This window comes from Arvicola amphibius, chromosome 11 (genome assembly GCF_903992535.2).
Source record: "Arvicola amphibius chromosome 11, mArvAmp1.2, whole genome shotgun sequence".
Taxonomy (NCBI): Eukaryota; Metazoa; Chordata; class Mammalia; order Rodentia; family Cricetidae; genus Arvicola; species Arvicola amphibius.
Genome location: NC_052057.2, coordinates 108,255,353 through 108,273,245, shown reverse-complemented (window position 1 = coordinate 108,273,245; position 17,893 = coordinate 108,255,353). Strand labels below are relative to the sequence as shown.

Sequence of the window (17,893 nt, the reverse complement as noted above, 5' to 3'; positions counted from 1 at the left end):
CCGCAGAGTTTCTGATATCAGAGAAAAGTCCTGGTTGGTTTTCTGAACCGCAACAAACACTGTTCTTCTTCTAAAAATGATCACTGGGGCAAGGGGCAGTGACGTCGGCAACTCCAGAGAGGTAGGAAGATGCCACGTGGAAGCAAATGATGGGTAGACTACAGGACCGGGGTCCATCCTGGCATGGTACTTTATATCTGTGCCAAATAAATGTAAGGATTATCCATAGCTTCTGGATGCTTCCATCTGAAGGTCTTCCCCTTGTCTCCCAACAGGGGACAGCTGGACTTGACAGGGAGGTGACAGCCAGTCACCTTTGCTGTGTGAACCATGTGCTGTTGAGAGTCACAGCTATGTCATGACTAGCCCCGTGCAGAAGCACACACTGGAGCAAAGCATGCTGCCAATCCTGGGAGCTAAACAGGAGTTTCCTGGCCAATGCATGATAGCGTGAGGATGAGGGATAACAGCACACGGAGTGTAATACCCGAGCCTCTGAAGCTCAATCTAGGCTTCAAACGGTATGGGCAGCGTGACTGTGCCTTAAGTCACAAACTCCAGGGCATCAATATCCCCATGTCAAATGGGCATCGTAAAAGCCACAGTGTGGAGTCTGCCCAAGGGACAAACAGTTTCAGGTGCTGCAGCCCTCAAAGGATCATTCCCAACCTCTGAAAGGTCACAGAACCTGGCGTGGAATAGAAGCACAGATTGTATAAAGACCTCTGTGCTATGTGAATTGCTTGTGTTGGCCTGAGAAATTCCCAGGAACATGAAAATAAAGTCAAGGTTCTGGAAAAGGTTTCCTTAAAAAGTAAAAATAGCCAGGCGGTATGGTGCCTGCCTTTAATCCCAGCACTCGGGAGGCTGAGGCAGGAGGATCTCTGTGAGTTCGAGGCCGATCTGGTCTACAGAGCAAGTTCCAGGACAGGCTCCAAAACTACAGAGAAACCCTGCCTTGAAAAACCAAAATAAATAAAAAGTGAATAAATAAATTTTTAAAAAATACATAAAAATATAAGCAGGTTTTTGCCTTGCTAGCTAAGCCCCTCCCCTTAAAAGATTCATTTATTTTTATGTATATGAGTGTTTTGCCTGAACGGATGTTTGTGCGCCACTTGCGTGCCTGGTGCCTGCCGAGGCCAGAAGAGGGCAGTAGATGCTCCTGGAACTGAAGTTGCAGGCAGTTGTGAGCTGCCATGCGAGTGCTGGGATTGAAGCCAGGTCCTCTGGAAGAGCAGTCAGTGCACAGAACCATTGGTCCATCTCTCCAGCATCCCCTTTTCTTTTTCTTTTGAGACAAGTTCCTGTCTTGCAGCCCAGGCTATTCAAGAATTCACAATCCACCTACCTCCGTCCCCAGAGTCCTAAGATGAATGGCATGTGGGTCCCACACATGGCTTTAAGTCTCTTTTAATGTTTGTAAATCTCAGTTAAATTTCGTTCCTTCAGAAACCCATGTTAGCATTCCTCTACCTGATTGTTTGACCAATGGTGACTGGGTTCCTAACATTCCACAGGAACAAATAGTACATCAGACAGGAAAATTATAATTATAGAAACATTTAGCATAGCTTGAGTTTAAACATCTAATGGTCAAGAACTCAAATAACTCATGAATATAAAAATGAGCTCTTAATTCATTCCCTCTAATTTGGATGTCATTCTCATGTGACCACCAATTTCTGATAAAATCTAAATGCCCCTGCTAAGACACAGAGAAGAAAATGAATGAGCCAGTACTGAAATGGCTGAGAACCTCCATGTAAAGCTGCCCTAGGGATCTTGAAGTTTAGAACTGTGGCCTTGGGAAGACTCAAAAGCCAAGCCCTCAGGGAGGCATGAATGAGTTCTCGTTCTATAGTTCATTCAGATATGGGTGAGGGTGTATGTCTTAATTGCTAGTAAACTCTGAACTCTTAAGACTTCTATCATTGCCCATTAACTTGGCTTTCTAAAGCCTTTTCTGGGACCGAAGCGAATGTGTCTGAGGTTCTAGTCAAAGGATGCTTTCAGTCACAAGGACTATGAACCAGTTACTATCTTAATGCTCAGAAATGGAATGTTCTGGAAGCTTCATGCCGTCACTGTTCACATTTACTTCCTACGAGGCTGACACACGGGGAAGGGAAGTTAACTTGCCCTGCATTTCTCAGTCCGTAGACGGAAAGGCCGAGATTTAAACTCAGCTCCCTCCATAGGTGGAGTCAATCCTTGAGGCCATCAAGCCACGGGTACACAGAAGCTGTGAGACACGGGGAGCGCAAGCAACCTTTGCAACACAATTCAAGATTTTCTCAGTGTTTTCACACATTCATTCAGGTTCGGGCATGGTGGAAGAAAAGCTATCAATTCTTGTTGAACAATCCCTAAGACTAACTGTCTTTCTAATGCTTGGGCATTTCGAGGCAATTTTCAGCTTTTAAGTGGCAGTCAAACAAGGGTTAGGAAATAAGGGAGAAAGAAATGGGTTGAATTGCTGAGTGACTCCATTAGTGTTCAAGCTGACCCGTGATCCTCCTACGTCTTCAGCTGAAGACTGACTGGGCCCAATCCTGCCTTCCTTGTATATCCTTGGCCAGAGTTTCTCTGTTCTAAACCATACTGCCTCAGGGAGGATGTGGGAGCAGGGCTTGATTCTCCAAGGGCTACTTCCTAAATGAGGATCACAGTCAGACATGAGGAAGGGACATGCCATGATAGTCTCAACGTTAGCTTTAAGTCTTATACGCCAATCGGTCACAAATAGATTACATCTATATACAAAATATAGTTACTCTGCTAATAATGAGCCATAATCAAAATACACATGGTGCTAGAGATTGGTACAACCAACAAGAAGAACATTTGCAAGAGCTGGTCAATGAGAGTATGCCCGGTGGAAGGTAGAGCACTGTACCATGCATGCACAGGAAGATGTGCGGTGGCGTTCATGGGTGCTTGCCTATCATGCAAGAGGAGCTAGGTTCAATCCCCAGCACAATGCCACCAAGCAGCCAAGACACCCCTCCAAAAGTTCGCCAGAAACAACTTAATCTACATTTCCATCAGCATGAAACTGATGGAGAAGGGGATTTAGTCCTTCAACAGAACACTGCTCAGCAGTTCAGAGGATGACACCAGAAGCGCAAGTTAAACAGGGACACATCTAGGAACTGTGGGATAAGAGCTGCAGAGATGGCTCAGTGGTTCAGAGAACTGGCTGCCTCTGTGGAGGACCCGGGTTTGAACCCCAGGGTCCGCATGGCAGTTTAGAACCATCTGCAACTCCAGTTCTAGGAGAGCCAGTGGCCTCTTCTGGCCTTCAAGGGCACTGCATGCACATGGTGCACAGACATACATGCAGCCCAAACTCCACACACATAAATAAAAACAAATAAATAAAGTGAGAAGAGGATCCCATCCTGTGACTTACCATTTATAGAAAGTTTAAAACGTGCACACACACACACACACACACACACACACACACACACACACACACACACATCCTTAAGGTGTTCCTTATGTGGTATAAAAACATGCACAAGAATAAACACCATCACATCAACAGTGATCCTTCTGAGGAGATATGGAATGACAGAACCAGAAAAATGGGAACTGGGAGAAGTAACAAGAGGGCTTGAACTGGATTGGCCACATTGACTCCTTTGAAAACATCTAGCCGGTAGGGATGGGGCAAGGACAGGGCAGAGGCTGTGCAGGCTGGCTTCAGGGTTGCAGGAGCACGCTGCCACATGCCTTCCTGAGCTCTACTATAGTGCCGGACTCAGAGTCAACCCTCCATTAATTATGAACTGGGTGGATGAATGATTCCCTCTGCAGTTCTGTACTTTTGAAATAAAAATGCAATACTATATAGAAATGAAAATTTACAGGAAAAAAATAGAAGAATGAAAAAAAAGAAAAACAATTAAAAAAAAAAAGGACTAGACAGTAACTGTCTGACGTGTCGAGTCCCAAATTCAATTTCAAGCATGCACGCGTATGTATGTATGTATGTATGTATGTATGTATGTGTGTGTGTGTATGTATGTATGTATGTATGTATTCATATAGCATTTAAAAAATTTCAATTTTGGGAGTCAGCAGAGAGACAGAGTTTCTCTGTGTAGCCCTGGCTGTCCTGGAAATCTCTATGTAGACAAGGCTGGCCTCAAACTCAGAGATGCTCCTGCCTCTGCCCCGCAAGTGCTGGGATTAAAGTCAAGTGCCACCATGCTGGACTTTACATTTTTTAATGTGCATGTGTCTTGAATCAAATCCCTATTGCATATGTGTGTGTGTGTGTGTGTGTGTGCGCATGCATATTTACATACAGAATAATACTGCGTTTTAAAATTATTTAAAATTTTAAGTTTATGTGTACGTGAATGTGAGCATGTATATGTGTTTGTGTATTATGGTATGCATGTATGTATGTATGCATGTATGTATACATTCATCAGGTAGGTGCCTGCAGAGGTCAGAAGAAGGTGTGTCAGATTTCCTGGAGCTAGAGTTACAGGAGATTGGGACCCACCAGATGTGGATGCTAGAAACCAAACTCCCTTTTATCCTCCTCAGGAACAGCAAGCATTCTCAACTGCTGAGCGTCTCTGCAGCCCCACTAGGACTGCATTCATACAGCACACATATTAGTGAAATCTACATAAAAGGAAGCTATACAGGGAAGGAGAAGGTCTGGGGAAAAGACCACTGCTTAGGTGAGCTTCCAAAACAAAAATACAGAGTCCAAGACTAGAGAGAGGAGGGAGATCTTGGGATGGTCATCCCATATCCAAAAGAGCAGAGCTCTCTGGGAATTGTGTTAAGGTTAATAAAGGACTAGTCAGAACCACAAGCTCAGCCTGTAGGGGTGGCACTGTGTGCTAACCAGACCAGAATATATTTGCTACTTGTGTTGAAGAGAAGTGTCTACACAGCAGGCCAATAACTGCCCTCTAGTTCAACGTTCTCCAGATCCATGGGTGACAAAGGTCTTGTCGAACCCCTTCCCCAGCCCAGGCCAGCCCAACACAGCACAGCACAGCACAGCACAGCACAGCAGTGTTCACTGTTGTGTGGACTCCAGCATCCGAGTCAGCTCCCCAGGTCACAAAGGCCAGGCAGAAAACACACATGGTGAGAAGGCATTTTTCTTGCCCTCTTAATGAACACAGCAGGAGACAGCAAACCACGACATTGTGCACCAGGATCAAGCATGCATCAGGACCCAGACAGACAAGTTGAAAAGTACCTCGGAAGTCACCTTGCAAGACAGTAACTTAGAGGTGTACTGGCAGAGAGGGAAAAAACCAGGGTTAGTACACGGTAGAGACACAGTCACAGACTTCCCTCCCTTGGCCGCTGGGCACTGGCACCGTGCCAGAAGTGAATAGGCGGGGAAGAGGCTTGCGGGTACCACCATCCAGCCTCTCCAAGTGTGGCTTCATCTGATATTTGTTTATTTAAAAGTCTGTATCTCTTGAGGCAAGTCGATACCCTATTGCTCACGAATACAAATATCAGATAAGCAGGGCTTTGTTAATTCCAGGTGTTGCTCTCACTTTCTGCACACTGAATTAACAAGATTTTTTTTCTCCCCCATTGTCTAACCAGCTGCCCACCAGCAAGGACCTAGATGGCCATTCTGGATTGGACGGATTCTGTAACCAGACAGCCCCTTCTTTTCCTGTGGGCTTCTCTGAACCTTTAACAGTCTTGTACCCCATTGTGCCATTATAGTAAGACCCCAATAATCAAATGAAGAGAGGAGGACGTAAGGGGAAAGGGAGAGAAATGGAGGGGGGGACGACACCAGGTTTGTGGAGGCAGGTTGCCTAAATCTGACCTGAGCATGGCACTATCTAACTAACCACAGCTTCCCTCATCAGAACCCTGTGGGTCTGGAGAAGAGTCCAAGCGTGGGATGGCCCTTGAATCATCATTTGAGATGATTACTTAGGGTTAGTGTGGAAATGGAATGGTCTTTTAGCTCCTGGATACACTAATTGCCAATCCAGACAGGCGAAGGCTGCTAGGAGTCATCTGCCTGAGTTCGGAGAGGAGGGAACCTTTGAAAAGTGAGGTTTTATCATATTCATTGCTGCTGAGCTTTTCTTTCCTTAAACTAGCGGTCATCCACAGATACTAACTTCCTGTCGCCGACATGGAGCCTCCCAGACAGACATTCCCAAAAGGTCCAGGGTTTTGATTTTCACCTGTCATTGCCTGGACTCTCAAATGATCCCTTTGTCCCCAGCAGGACAGGACAGTTTAGAAACATGACAAAGGCCACCAAAGGCAGCGTGGCTTTCTCACAGCCCTCTCAGACAAGGATTGTACCAACCAGGAGCCAACCAACTTATCCTGTATATGATTTTTTTTTTAATTTGTATTTTGAGTCAGGGTCTCTAGCCCAGGTTCTTCTCTGACTCCCCATGACCTTAAACTTTTGATCTCCTTGCTTCTGCCTTCCAAGAGGTGGGATTACAGGCACGTGCCACCATGCCCAGGTTTTGTGGTGCTGGGGATGAAACATGGGGTTCTGCCATGCTGGGCAAGCGCTCCGCCAATTAAGAGAAGTCCTCAGCCACTGGCTTTTCACAAGCACGGAGATGGAAGAAGTAGGCCCTTGAACTGTAGGTAGGGGTCTAAGTTCTAGAGAGTATCGTTGCTCTGGGGTGACTTCAGGGGTGACTTCTCATCTTCCAAAGAGCCATCAAGGGTGATACCAGTTGACAACTAAAGGTGTCAGCATGAACCATGGAAGGTTCTTGGAGGGCAGAAAATTCAAGAAGCCACTTGTCACCCTAAGACCAAAGTTATGAATGGGGTCAGGAGAACAGAACTGCATGGCCTTGAACAGAATCTCTGTTAGCCTCTAGAGACAGGGGAGTCAGCTACATAGCCACCATCAAGCAAACATCCCCTCCTTATTATCATTCCGGTACACAAGACAAGAAAAATGGGATTAGGGAGCAACTCGGGGGGGGGGGGCATGAAACTTGGTCTCTACACAGAGACAATGAGAAGGTGTCCTACATTAGACAGGCCAGTAGGTAGTTTGGAAATCAATTTTGGCTGATGCCCACATAATTCCTCAAGAAGCAATGTGAGTATGGGTTTTTGAGATTTGGGTCTCTTTTAAAAGGGGGCAGGTAGGGGTACAGGGGATTGGATAGATTTTCATCCTATCCCTAAAAATGTTCAGCAATTGACAGATTTTGATGAAAGATAAATGGCGGATGCCAGAGAGTCTAGAGTGTTGGCCTGTACCCTCGGCTGCCCCCAGGCTCATGGGGGACCATTCAGCGCACCTCATACGTCTCTTACTAGACAAAGGAACCACAGAGCAGACGACTACCTTCATAGCGTACACGACCAGCATGTGCACAGTTCTAAGCGCTGAAGGTAGATGGGTAGTGGTGTGGCTTTTAGCTGTCATTTAAAATGGTTCTTTCAGCCGGGTGGTGGTGGCGCACGCCTTTAATCCCAGCACTCGGGAGGCAGAGGCAGGTGGATCTCTGTGAGTTCAAGACCAACCTGGTCCACAAAGCAAATTCCAGGACAATCAGGGTTGTTACACAGAGAAACCTTGCCTTGAAAAACCAAATAAATAAATAAATAAGATGGCTCTTTCCTGTACAATTATGCTCACAAAGAGCTCCAAACAGTTCTTGAGCAGTGTGCAACACACAAGGACGCAAGGATTGATCACAGCACAGATTCTGAAGCCTGAGGGTGCTTGCAGAGAGTATGCAATTCTTTTGTGTTGCACAGACATTATCTTCCTCCACACCCACCATCTTACGTACCAGCCTGGCCCATCACCTCAAGCTTGACTCAGCCGCCAAGGACCAGCTCTTGATCATAGACATTCTTGTGACACGAAACAAGACCCTCCCAAGGCACCTTAAACCACGCATTTAAAAATAGGTTTCAGATCCACGACGCAAGACAGCCAGACAAACGCACACACATCCGGGTCTGAACAAGCATACCACGCTGACAGTCACCCTCAGAAAAGAGAAAGGAAAGGAGGAGAAACTTACACTACTATCATCCATTCGCTCGCGCCTTTTAGATTTGTGTGTCTCATAGTCTTCCATGAGGGTCTGCATCAGGTTCTTGGGCCGCTGGGTTCCGGCAGCCTCTTCAGGGGCTAAGTCAGGCTGCAAGCTGGGACCTTCGGTAGTGGGGGATGGAGGAGGTTTGACTTTCTCTATTTTCCCTGAAACAACATGAAGAGAACACCCTTTCTAAGCTTGTCTGCTCAGCACTGCGTTGAGAAAGAGGAAAAAAACTGGTTCACACACACATTCGCAAAATCGAGAGCAGAACAGAGTCATGGTTAAGTGGAAGGGTTTCATCACAAGAACACACTCAGCAAATATCACAGGAACACCAGATTGAGAGTCAGCTAACTCAAATGGGCGTGGCAGGCACTTTGCAACATGTCAGACAGACAGACAGGACATTAGCTCCAAGGCTGTGAAGACATGGATTCTCTCAGATCACAACATAAGGCTATCAGAAGTGGCAGCATTGTAGAGACCAGTTTCTTACAGGTGAGGAAGCTGAGACTCTACGAAGGCCACTGAAGCCAAAGATGGCCCCCAGCACTCCTGGCATCCTCTGCCCTCCTCATCAGAAGTAACCGATTACCAGCTGACCTGTCCCAGTATCACAAAGTCTTTGAATGAGAATGAGACTCCAGATTCTCAGGAGACACCAGTCTTAACTGGGTGGATTCCTTCATTTACCTTACCTGTTAAAGACCCAAAGTCGCCCCTAGGCTTTTTGGACGGGGACGAGAATGACAACTAAGGATAGAGTTGGAAAGGTAAGGTTTTAGCTCTTGAAATTGCCCCTCAGGAATTGTCAGGCAGGGAGATTAGAGCAATAGTTAAACAGCAATGTGGGGCCGAGTCACATTCTCTAAAACCAACCGCATCCTTCAAAAACATGTCAGACAGACAGACACTGGCTCCAAATATCCAAGGGATGTGTATTCTATCACAGATCACAACAGTAGGATGTCGGAGGAGTTGGAACCTTGGAGACTCGCTTTGCTTTTTAAGACAGTATCTCCTGTTGTCAAGGATGGCCTTGAACTCACTACAGGGCCCAGCCGACTTCAGAACTCACTTCTCCTGCCTCCGCTTCCCAGGTGCAAGGATGCCAAGCTTAGCCACAATGCCTGGTTTCTGCAATGCTGCAGACTGAACCCAAGCAAGCCCTCTACCAGCTGAGTGCCTCAGCCCCCAGAGACCCATGTCTCACAAGTGAGAAATCCTCAGCCTTCACTTCTGGATCAAGGCACGCAGGGGTTTCAGTGCCACAAAAACTCAACTGCATCTCTGAAAAGGTGAACAGTTTTCTTACCATGCCAACTGTGGATAACAAGGTTGGGGACTGCAACAGGAAATAGGAAGCAAATACACTACATAGATGGGTCCATTCATACATTCAAGAGTTGGGGTAAAGTCCGAACTCCTTCATCTTTCCTTCATTTCCACATCACAGATGTCTAGTGTAGTCCTTGCCATGTAGAAGGACTTACAAGGAGGCTTAGAGTGAGTTTCTGGAAGGTGGAAGGGAAGCAGGGAGCTGCAGCCTTTAACCCATTCAAACTCCTTTTGAGGGGAGCTGGAACATGCGAAACCCAGAAAGCCCAGGGGTTTGTTTTTGTTTGTTTGTTTGTTTGTTTTGTTCTGTTTTCTGAGACAGGGTTTCTCTGTGTAGTCCTGGCTGTCCTGGAACTCATTCTGTGGACCAGGCTGGCCTCGAACTCGGAGATCCACCTGCTCCTGCCTCTGGAGTGCAGGGATTAAAGGCAGGTGCCACCAATGGCAAAAGCCCTGGTTCTTTTTAACTCTTGCTCTTCTGTGAACTCTCTAAGCAGCTGGAGACAGGTCTCCTTGAAAGATCCACTTCATCCCTGAGCTAATCATTCAGATCCTCTCTGATTTAATTTCCATGCTTGTGAAAATGAACATTTGGAAGGAGTGGTCTCTGTGAGCTCTTCTAACTCATCGTAGTGATTTTTAGGGGTGCAGGGGAGACATGAGGCCATGCATCACATTTGAGGATCAGGTGAAAAGCAGCTATTAGCATAGAGAAGAGGACTCTCTCCTCATCACAGCCACACTTACAGTAGTAACTTATCGAAACTTGCATAAGCCGGGTAATGTCTTTGTATTTAACAGTAAAATAATACTTCAAAGTCTTCAAATTCATTAGCTATGACTTTTGCTTTTTAATTATGGAAATTAGGTAAGACTATAAAGACCAAATACGTATCACAAACATTATTTGGACAAACATTTACCAAGATTTTCCCATCACCCCTCCATCTGAAGACTTGCTGAATTTTAAAAACTAATTCTAGAGTTAAGGCCATTTCAGCCCTGAGTGCTTAGTACATACCAACTAAAACTTACTACTGAGTATTTAATGTTTTTTAAAAAAATTGAAGCTGGGCAGTAGTGGTACACATTTTTTTTTAAATAGTTTATTATATATAGTATTCTGCTTGCAGGCCAGAAGAGGGCACCAGATCTTATTACAGATGATTGTGAGCTACCATGTGGTTGCTGGTAATTGAACTCAGGACGTATGGAAAAGCAGCCAGTGCTCTTAACGACTGAGCCATCTCTCCAGCCCATCAGTGGCACACATTTTAATCACAACACTACAGAGGCAGAGGCAGGTGGATCTCTGTGAGTCTGAGGCCAGCAGGTCTACAAAGGGAGTTCCAGGACAGCCAGGGCTATACAGAGAAACGCTGGGTGGGGGCAGTGTCTCCTGTAGCCTAGGCTGGCGTTGAACTCTGTAGACAGCTAAGGATAATCGTGAACTTATACTCCTCCTGAATGCTGAAATTATAAGGACATATTACCTATCTAGCTTTAGGTGTGCTGGGGATCAAACTCTGAGCCTCATGTATGCCGGACAAGCACTCTTAGCAACTGGGCCACACCCCCAGACCCACAACTGCCTTCTTAACTGAAACCCTGAGACACAGTGCAGAAGAATAGTAAGATGCATATTCTTGACTCTAGAGTCAGCATACTGAGTGCGGATCCACTACTTCCCAGCCAAATGGCTCTGGGCCACTTACTTCCTCTTAGTGAAGCGTCCAGTGGTTGCAGCTGCTATTTGACTGGAATCTGAAGGAATAATCCAGCTGGGAGGTGAGACTGTGTAACTCCTTGGTTATTCTGCACACCATTTGTGCAAATCCATAAAACCAGAACTGTCAGGTTGATGACTGTCGTCTTCTAGCTGACCCCCTCAATATCCAGATGATCCCTCACAACCCCTCTCCCGACAGGAAAGGTCTAGGGAGCCGAATAAACAGCCTTCATCTAGCTCCTGGTTTCCACGGTGACGTCTTTGCCAGACAAGACTTTATCCACAGGTCTGTGGAAGTCATTTTCCTACAGGCCCCTGTATCATCTCTGGCTACTGAAGAGCCTGCCATCTCTCACCAACTGTAAAATCACAGGACACAGACCATTGTAATCGTCTATGAATCCTTTCCATTCATTTCAGTGCAGAGCCTATCACAGCAGATTTGCATCTGTCCTGAAGGCTGGATCCCAGCAGAATAAGACACAAGGTAAGAGTCAATGCGTACTTAATAAGCCAATAAGTCTATGGGAAAATGTGTATAATTGCCTTAGAAAACACTTGTATGCTGGGATTAAGCCCACCCCCACCCCCCCGGAAATCCCAAGAAAGAGGTCAAATGCCTTCCCCAAAGCACATGAAATAAAGCAGTCTAGGATGTGTGTGCGGTGACTCATACCTGTACTCTCAGTACGTGGGAGGCAGAGGCAGTAGAATCTTCATGAGTTCAAAGCAACCTGACTATAAGGTAAGTTCCAGGACAGCCTGGTTATTCCATAGTCCAGCACAACAAAACCCATCCCTGGAGCAGGCGGTAATACCAGAAACAGTCACTAGAGGTCGCACAGGAAGCAAGGCTAGTTTAGCAGCGAGGTAATTGACAGAAGAGGCTTCTGAGAGCCAAGCCCGAGGAAGGACTGTCACAGGCCCCCCTGAGACAAAGGAGAAACTGCGTCTCATCCCCAGACTTCTTGTCAGCACCCTCGGCAGTCAGCCTTCTCTGCGGGACTCTAGGACCGCCAAGCACCCCCCCCCCCCCCACACGGTATGGTTCAGGTCACACCTTAGACTCCAGCCTCAGGAGTCACACAAGCCACTGAGAAGCTGGAGAGGAACTGCTCCGCAGCTGAGTTGTTCCTCGGGGTCCTGAGTTCCGTGTCAAAGACTTCTCACACCGGATGGGAAACTTCTGCTACTTCTCCTCCAGAGCTTCACTGTTCAGGGGGGCATTACAAGACCCTAATGCATATGGTCTGGGCAATTAGTCACATTAATCTATGGCCTCGTGGAGGCCCTCCAGGTTCTGTGACCCCAGTAGAATCCCCAAACTGCAGACTATCCTGGGTGTCATGGCGATATCACTGCTCCAGTATCCCCTGCTTTCATCCCAGGTGGGCCCATCAAACCTCGCTCTTGACTTTCTCTATTCGCTCAGTGAATAGTCAAGTACCCGATGACACCTGAAAATGGCCTCCCTGTCCTACGATTAGTATTCTGCCATTCAGACTCTCTCTGGGGCAGGCCTTTCTCACAAAATGACCTACTTGAAGGATTAGTCTGGGTCCCTGGGAAACGAGGGCAGACCGTGACAGGCAGAGCTGGGGCGGGGGTGGGGAGCGGCTGTATGCTGGTTTAGGTGAAGGCTGGGACTGACGTTCACAAATCATGGAACAGGTACAGCGTAACCTCTGCAGCTGTGACAAAAACATCAGCAGAACAAAAGCAGCCTGTGGTTCTGAGTGGAGACAAGGAAGCATTGCTAATGTGTCTCCTAAACATGATCTTCTCTAAAATAATGGAACTATTTGTACTTCACATTTTGAAGACAATTGAGGGCAGGCAGCCTCACATGGCTGGGCTCATTCCTACTCTCTTGGCTGTACGAAATAATCCTCAGTGCTATAAACAAATCAACAGCCTTGCACAAGTAAATTGCCAAACACTGGGTTAAAATGGGGGTGTATGGGCCAACAAGGTGGCTCAGCAGGTAAAGGTACTTGCTGTCAAGCATAATGACCTGAGTTCAATGTCTGGGATCCATGTAACGTAAAGAGAGATAACTGACTCCTGCCAACTGCTCCCTGACCTCCACGTGTGCATCATGGCAGGCACACACCCACACCCACTGTGGTAGTTTGAATGTAATTGGTCTCCATAAGCTCCCAGGGAGAGGCACTATTAGGAGCTGTGACCTTGTTGGAGGAAGTACGTCACTGTGGGGGTGGGCTTTGAGGTCTCCTATGCTCAAGTTACACCTAGTTCAGCTAACTTCCTGTTGCCTGCAGGATCAAGATGCAGCTCCTTCTCCAGCACCATGTCTGTCTATGCACTGCCGTGTTCCACCATGACAATAATGAACTAAACCTCTGCAACTGTAAGCCACCCCAATTAAACATTTTCCTTTATAAGAGTTGCCGTGGTCATGGTGTTGCTTCACAGCAATAGAAAATAGAAACCCTAACTAAGATACCTACCCATAACCATACACAATAAATGTGTCTATGTGGTGGTTTGTTCCCATAGGCTCATATAGCTGAGTGCTCATTCACCAGGGAGTGGCGCTATTTGAAGGAATTAGAAAGGTTGAGAGGTGTGGCCTTGGTGGAAGTATGTCACTGGGGATGGACTTTGAGGTTTCAAAAGCCCACACCAAACCCATAGTCTTTCTCTCGGCCTATGGATCAGGATATGTGGCTCTCAGTCACTGCACCGGTGTCTGCCTGACATAGTCAGGCTTCCTGCCATAATGATAAGGGATTAAACCTCTGAAATTGTGAGCAAGACCCCAATTAAATGTTTTGTTTATAAGAGTTGCCTTGGTCATGGTGTCTCTTCCCAGCAACAGAAACCCTAAGACAGTATGTATGTATATGTATGTGTGTATATATCTATATCTATATATCTATATCTATGTGTGTGTGTATATAAACATAATAAATCATTTAAAAGGTGTGTTGGTGTGTGGGAGAGCCTTTATGAGAAGACTTCTCATTTCTGTGTTGGATATGGCTATAGCTGTGAGCCTCTAATTCGTGAGTGGGAACATAGATCGCTTAAATTCATTTAACAGGAGAACCCTGCTTCATGGAATGCCTACTAATGTCAGAAGGAAAATGGCTCAAGAAATTCTCTAATGTACAGTAGCTGACCAGCCCCCCAGGGAAGACCACGCAAGTCCAGCCAATATCTAAGCAAAGACATAAAGCTGTACACCAGAACTTCTTCTTTTGTTTTTCATATTTAAACCAACTTATTTGCCTGTAGAAGAACAGTTATACTGATCTCATTTAGTTATGGAGTATTATTTAATCACTTCCAATCACACTTTAGCCACGAATTGGGAGAAATCCTTGAGGGGAAGTAAGAAAAAGCAGGCCACAAAAGCAGATTAAGTTGGGTGTGGTGGTAAATTCTTGTAATCCTATCACTAGGGAGGGAGAGGCAGGAAGCTCTCAAGTTCAAGGTCAGCCTGAACTAATACTGCGAGAATTTATAAAAAAAAAAAAAAAAAAAAAAAGAGGGACAGAATGCTTGCCTGGCACGTGTGAGGTCCTGGGCTCCACCCCCAGTTACTAGCAGTGGAGAAGGCAAACATGAAGACATGAGGGTGAAAATTGGCCCCAGATGAACAGCAGGGTCCAGTCAGCAGCAGAATAACCTCCCTAAGGATTGCCAAGCCCTGGTCCCTGAAACTTGTGATAATGTCGCCCTTGTAAGGTAAAGAAACGGGGAACAAGTCTCACTCAGCGCTGTGGCTCTACCCATCACTCCCCACCCGGCCCCCTACCCTAAAGCTCTCCCTCAAGGGCGGGGCTTCTGCTTCCTTTTCCTCGACTTCAGATTCCTATATAACGCAGCCATTTTGGATCAGTGGTTTCTTGCGCCCTTGGCTCCTGGCTAGCTTCACTGCTTCACTTCTAGCGCTCTCTCTCTCTCTCTCTCTCTCTCTCTCTCTCTCTTTCTCTCTCTCTCTCCTCTCTCCCTCTCCTCCCTCTCTCTCTCCTCTCCCCTCTCTCTCTCTCTCTCTCTCTCTCTCTCTCTCTCTCTCTCTCTCTCTCTCTCTCTCTCTTCTCTTCCTTCCTTCCCCCTGGCCCAGTTCAGTCTGACTCTTCCAGATGTTCTGCTCTCATATCTACAATAAAACCCTCTCCTCAACCATACGTTGGGGCAGTCATATCCTCATTTTTCAGTAATATATGGTAATCCTCCTGCCTCAGCCTCCCCAAGTGCATCTACTTCAGCACAAATAAATTTTAAAATATAAAATAAACCAGATCTTTTTTTTTTCTTTTGCAGAGTCTCTCATACAGCCCAGGCTGGCCTCAAACTCCTGATTCCCTTGCTTCCACTTCTCAAGTGCTGGCATCACAAAGGTGTTCCATCACACTCAGACTGGAAATACTTATTTTAAATATAATTAGTTCAGGCAGAAATAAATGGATCAACCTGCTCATTTTAACCTTCACTTGCTGGGTTCACTGGGTCTGCGCCCCTTCCAAGGCTACACATTCTCGACACACTCGAGAAGCTACCAATGTCAAACTCACAGCTGCAATACAGCCAGGCAGGCTCAGAAGCAAGAAGGGCGCTAGGCTTTCCCTTGGAACCAGCCCATGCTGTCTCCCACCAAGAGAGGCAAAGGCAGCTAGAAGTCTGAACGTGTTTCCTATCTATGCACCAGAAATAGTTAAAGCATTTTGCTGGTCCAGAGAAGACATCCATGCTTGGCTGTGCTTTGGGGTTTCCCTCGGGTAGGCCGTAACGACAGTGGGCAGAGAAAAGAATCTGTAATTCTTCCCACTCACAGAATGCAGGGAGGGCTGTGTCTGCTGGGACACAGCATGTCATCCCTGCCGACTCAAGTCTTCCTCAAGACCATTCCTAGCTTCCAAAAACCCTGAGATGCAGACTCCAGAGGTTTAGATATTTTTGTATGAGTATGTAAAGCAAGTTTGAATTTGGGTGATTATTGCACCCTATGTCTGCGGAGTCCGCGGTCATAACTCAAAGACCCTTTGTTCCTTACATTTGTCAAGAGAAAAAGCTATCACCCACTTGAATTTAAAAAAAAAAAAAACCAAACTGAACAAAAACACCCACCAGATGACGTGCCCAGCCTGCGCCTCTGTCAATGGCCTCTTTTCTTCACACAGCTGGGAAGAGTGAGTCGACCAGCATCTAAAGCTGCTCACGAGTCCTCAGAGAACCCAGAGCTGCACACTTTCCACTTCCTTTCTTCTTGGTGGATGTGAGCGACCGCTTTTCATCAGCCCCCCAAACACAGGGGCTTGTGCGGCTCCTGCTGTGACCCCCCACACCATGAACAATCTCCCTTCTTTTATCTCTTCCTTTGAAGGCCCCCAGGTGGGAGAATGGGAAGACAGGAACTTTTAGATCATAAACACAGGAATAAGAAAGGCCCTGGAGGATGGAATAAGTCTGAAGAACTAGCAAATATGGTTGCTTCGAAGTTAGTTGGAGCAGGCAGGAGGGGAGGGATGGCTGAGTCTAGGGGCTACTCTGTGAACCTGAATGGAAGAAAGTGAGACCCTAGGAGGGAGGAGCTCTGTTTCTCTGAAGATGATTGGTTTAAAAAGCGATTAGAAGACAGAGATAAAGCTGGGATGGTGGAGGTACACGCCCTTAATCCCAGCACGGTGTTCCTCTGTGTAGCCTTGGCGGCCCTGGAACTCATTCGGTAGTCCAGGCAAACTCAAGAGATCTGTCTCGAGAGTGCTGGGGTTAAAGGTGTTGTGTGTTCTGTTCTAAGATTCTCTAGGGAACACTTCTATGGTAGTGTGTATAAATTTATTGCCACTGAGTACATTTTAGCACGGACAGCCTTTGTGTTTTGACATAGTTACGTGAAACTCCTTCCTGAAGTCAGGTTTTACATGGGAAATGTAATTCTAAGGGAGTTCTCTCAACTAGAAATGAAGCTGACTCGAACAGCACGTTCAGGTATGTATCTGGAGGTCATGGCCACTGTAAAAGAGCAGCTTATCGGTGGTACTGCTGGGGTCTCTAGGCCTTTTCTTAAAGCCCAGAAGCAACCATAAATCCATAGTAATAAACCTTAAAGACAGTTTTAAGGGGCTGGAGAGATGGCTCAGTGGTTAGGAGCACTGGTTGCTCTTCCAGAGGACTCAGGTTCAGTTCCCAGCTCCCACATGGCAGCTCACAACTGTCTGTAATTCCAGTTCAGAAGATCTGAAACCCTCACACTCATGTCCATAAAATGAAATTAAATTAACTTTAAAAAGTAGTTTTAAAGATTTATTTATCTCATGCGCGTGAGAGGTTTGCTTGCGTGTATTAAGCTCAGTACATACATGCCTGGTACCAGCAGAGATCAGAAATGCACTTTTGACCCCTTAAACTGGAGTTGAATGGCTATGATCCAACATGTAAGTGCCGGGAACCGAACCAGGGTCATCCGAAAGAACAAGTTCTCTCCACCACTAAGCCACCTCTCTAGTCCAGTAACACCGATTCTTGGGAGCCTTTTATGTACCAGACACTGTTTTTAAAGTTTTGGGAAAGCTGTTACTCTATTGTTCCCATTTTTACTGACGAGGAAACAGGTTTATGGAGGTGAAATGAACTAACTATTCACACAGCTAGCCCGGAACTGAACTTCAGATGTGACTCCAGAGGAGTAATTGGCTCCTTTAAAGAACCATCCTTGACTGGTTCTTTTGTATAATACCCCTCTCCCAGTCAGCCTTCCACACCCTCGCAGAGACTTATTCACAAAGATCAAATGCATCCGAAA

General features: G+C 46.3%; 1 protein-coding gene across 5 annotated transcripts in view; it reads right to left on the bottom strand.

Moving 5' to 3' along the window:
• Palm2akap2 (PALM2 and AKAP2 fusion) overlaps positions 1-17,893 on the bottom strand; it is a 437,218-nt gene that overhangs the window by 5,246 nt on the left and 414,079 nt on the right. For 4 of the 5 annotated variants that reach the window (XM_038347003.2, XM_038347005.2, XM_038347006.2 and 1 more), the window contains one exon: positions 8,037-8,215. The exons of the other annotated variant lie outside the window; for it this stretch is intronic. In XM_038347003.2, the coding sequence (XP_038202931.1) occupies positions 8,037-8,215 (179 nt within the window). The remainder of the gene's footprint in view (positions 1-8,036; positions 8,216-17,893) is intronic. 5 annotated transcript variants of the gene reach the window in all.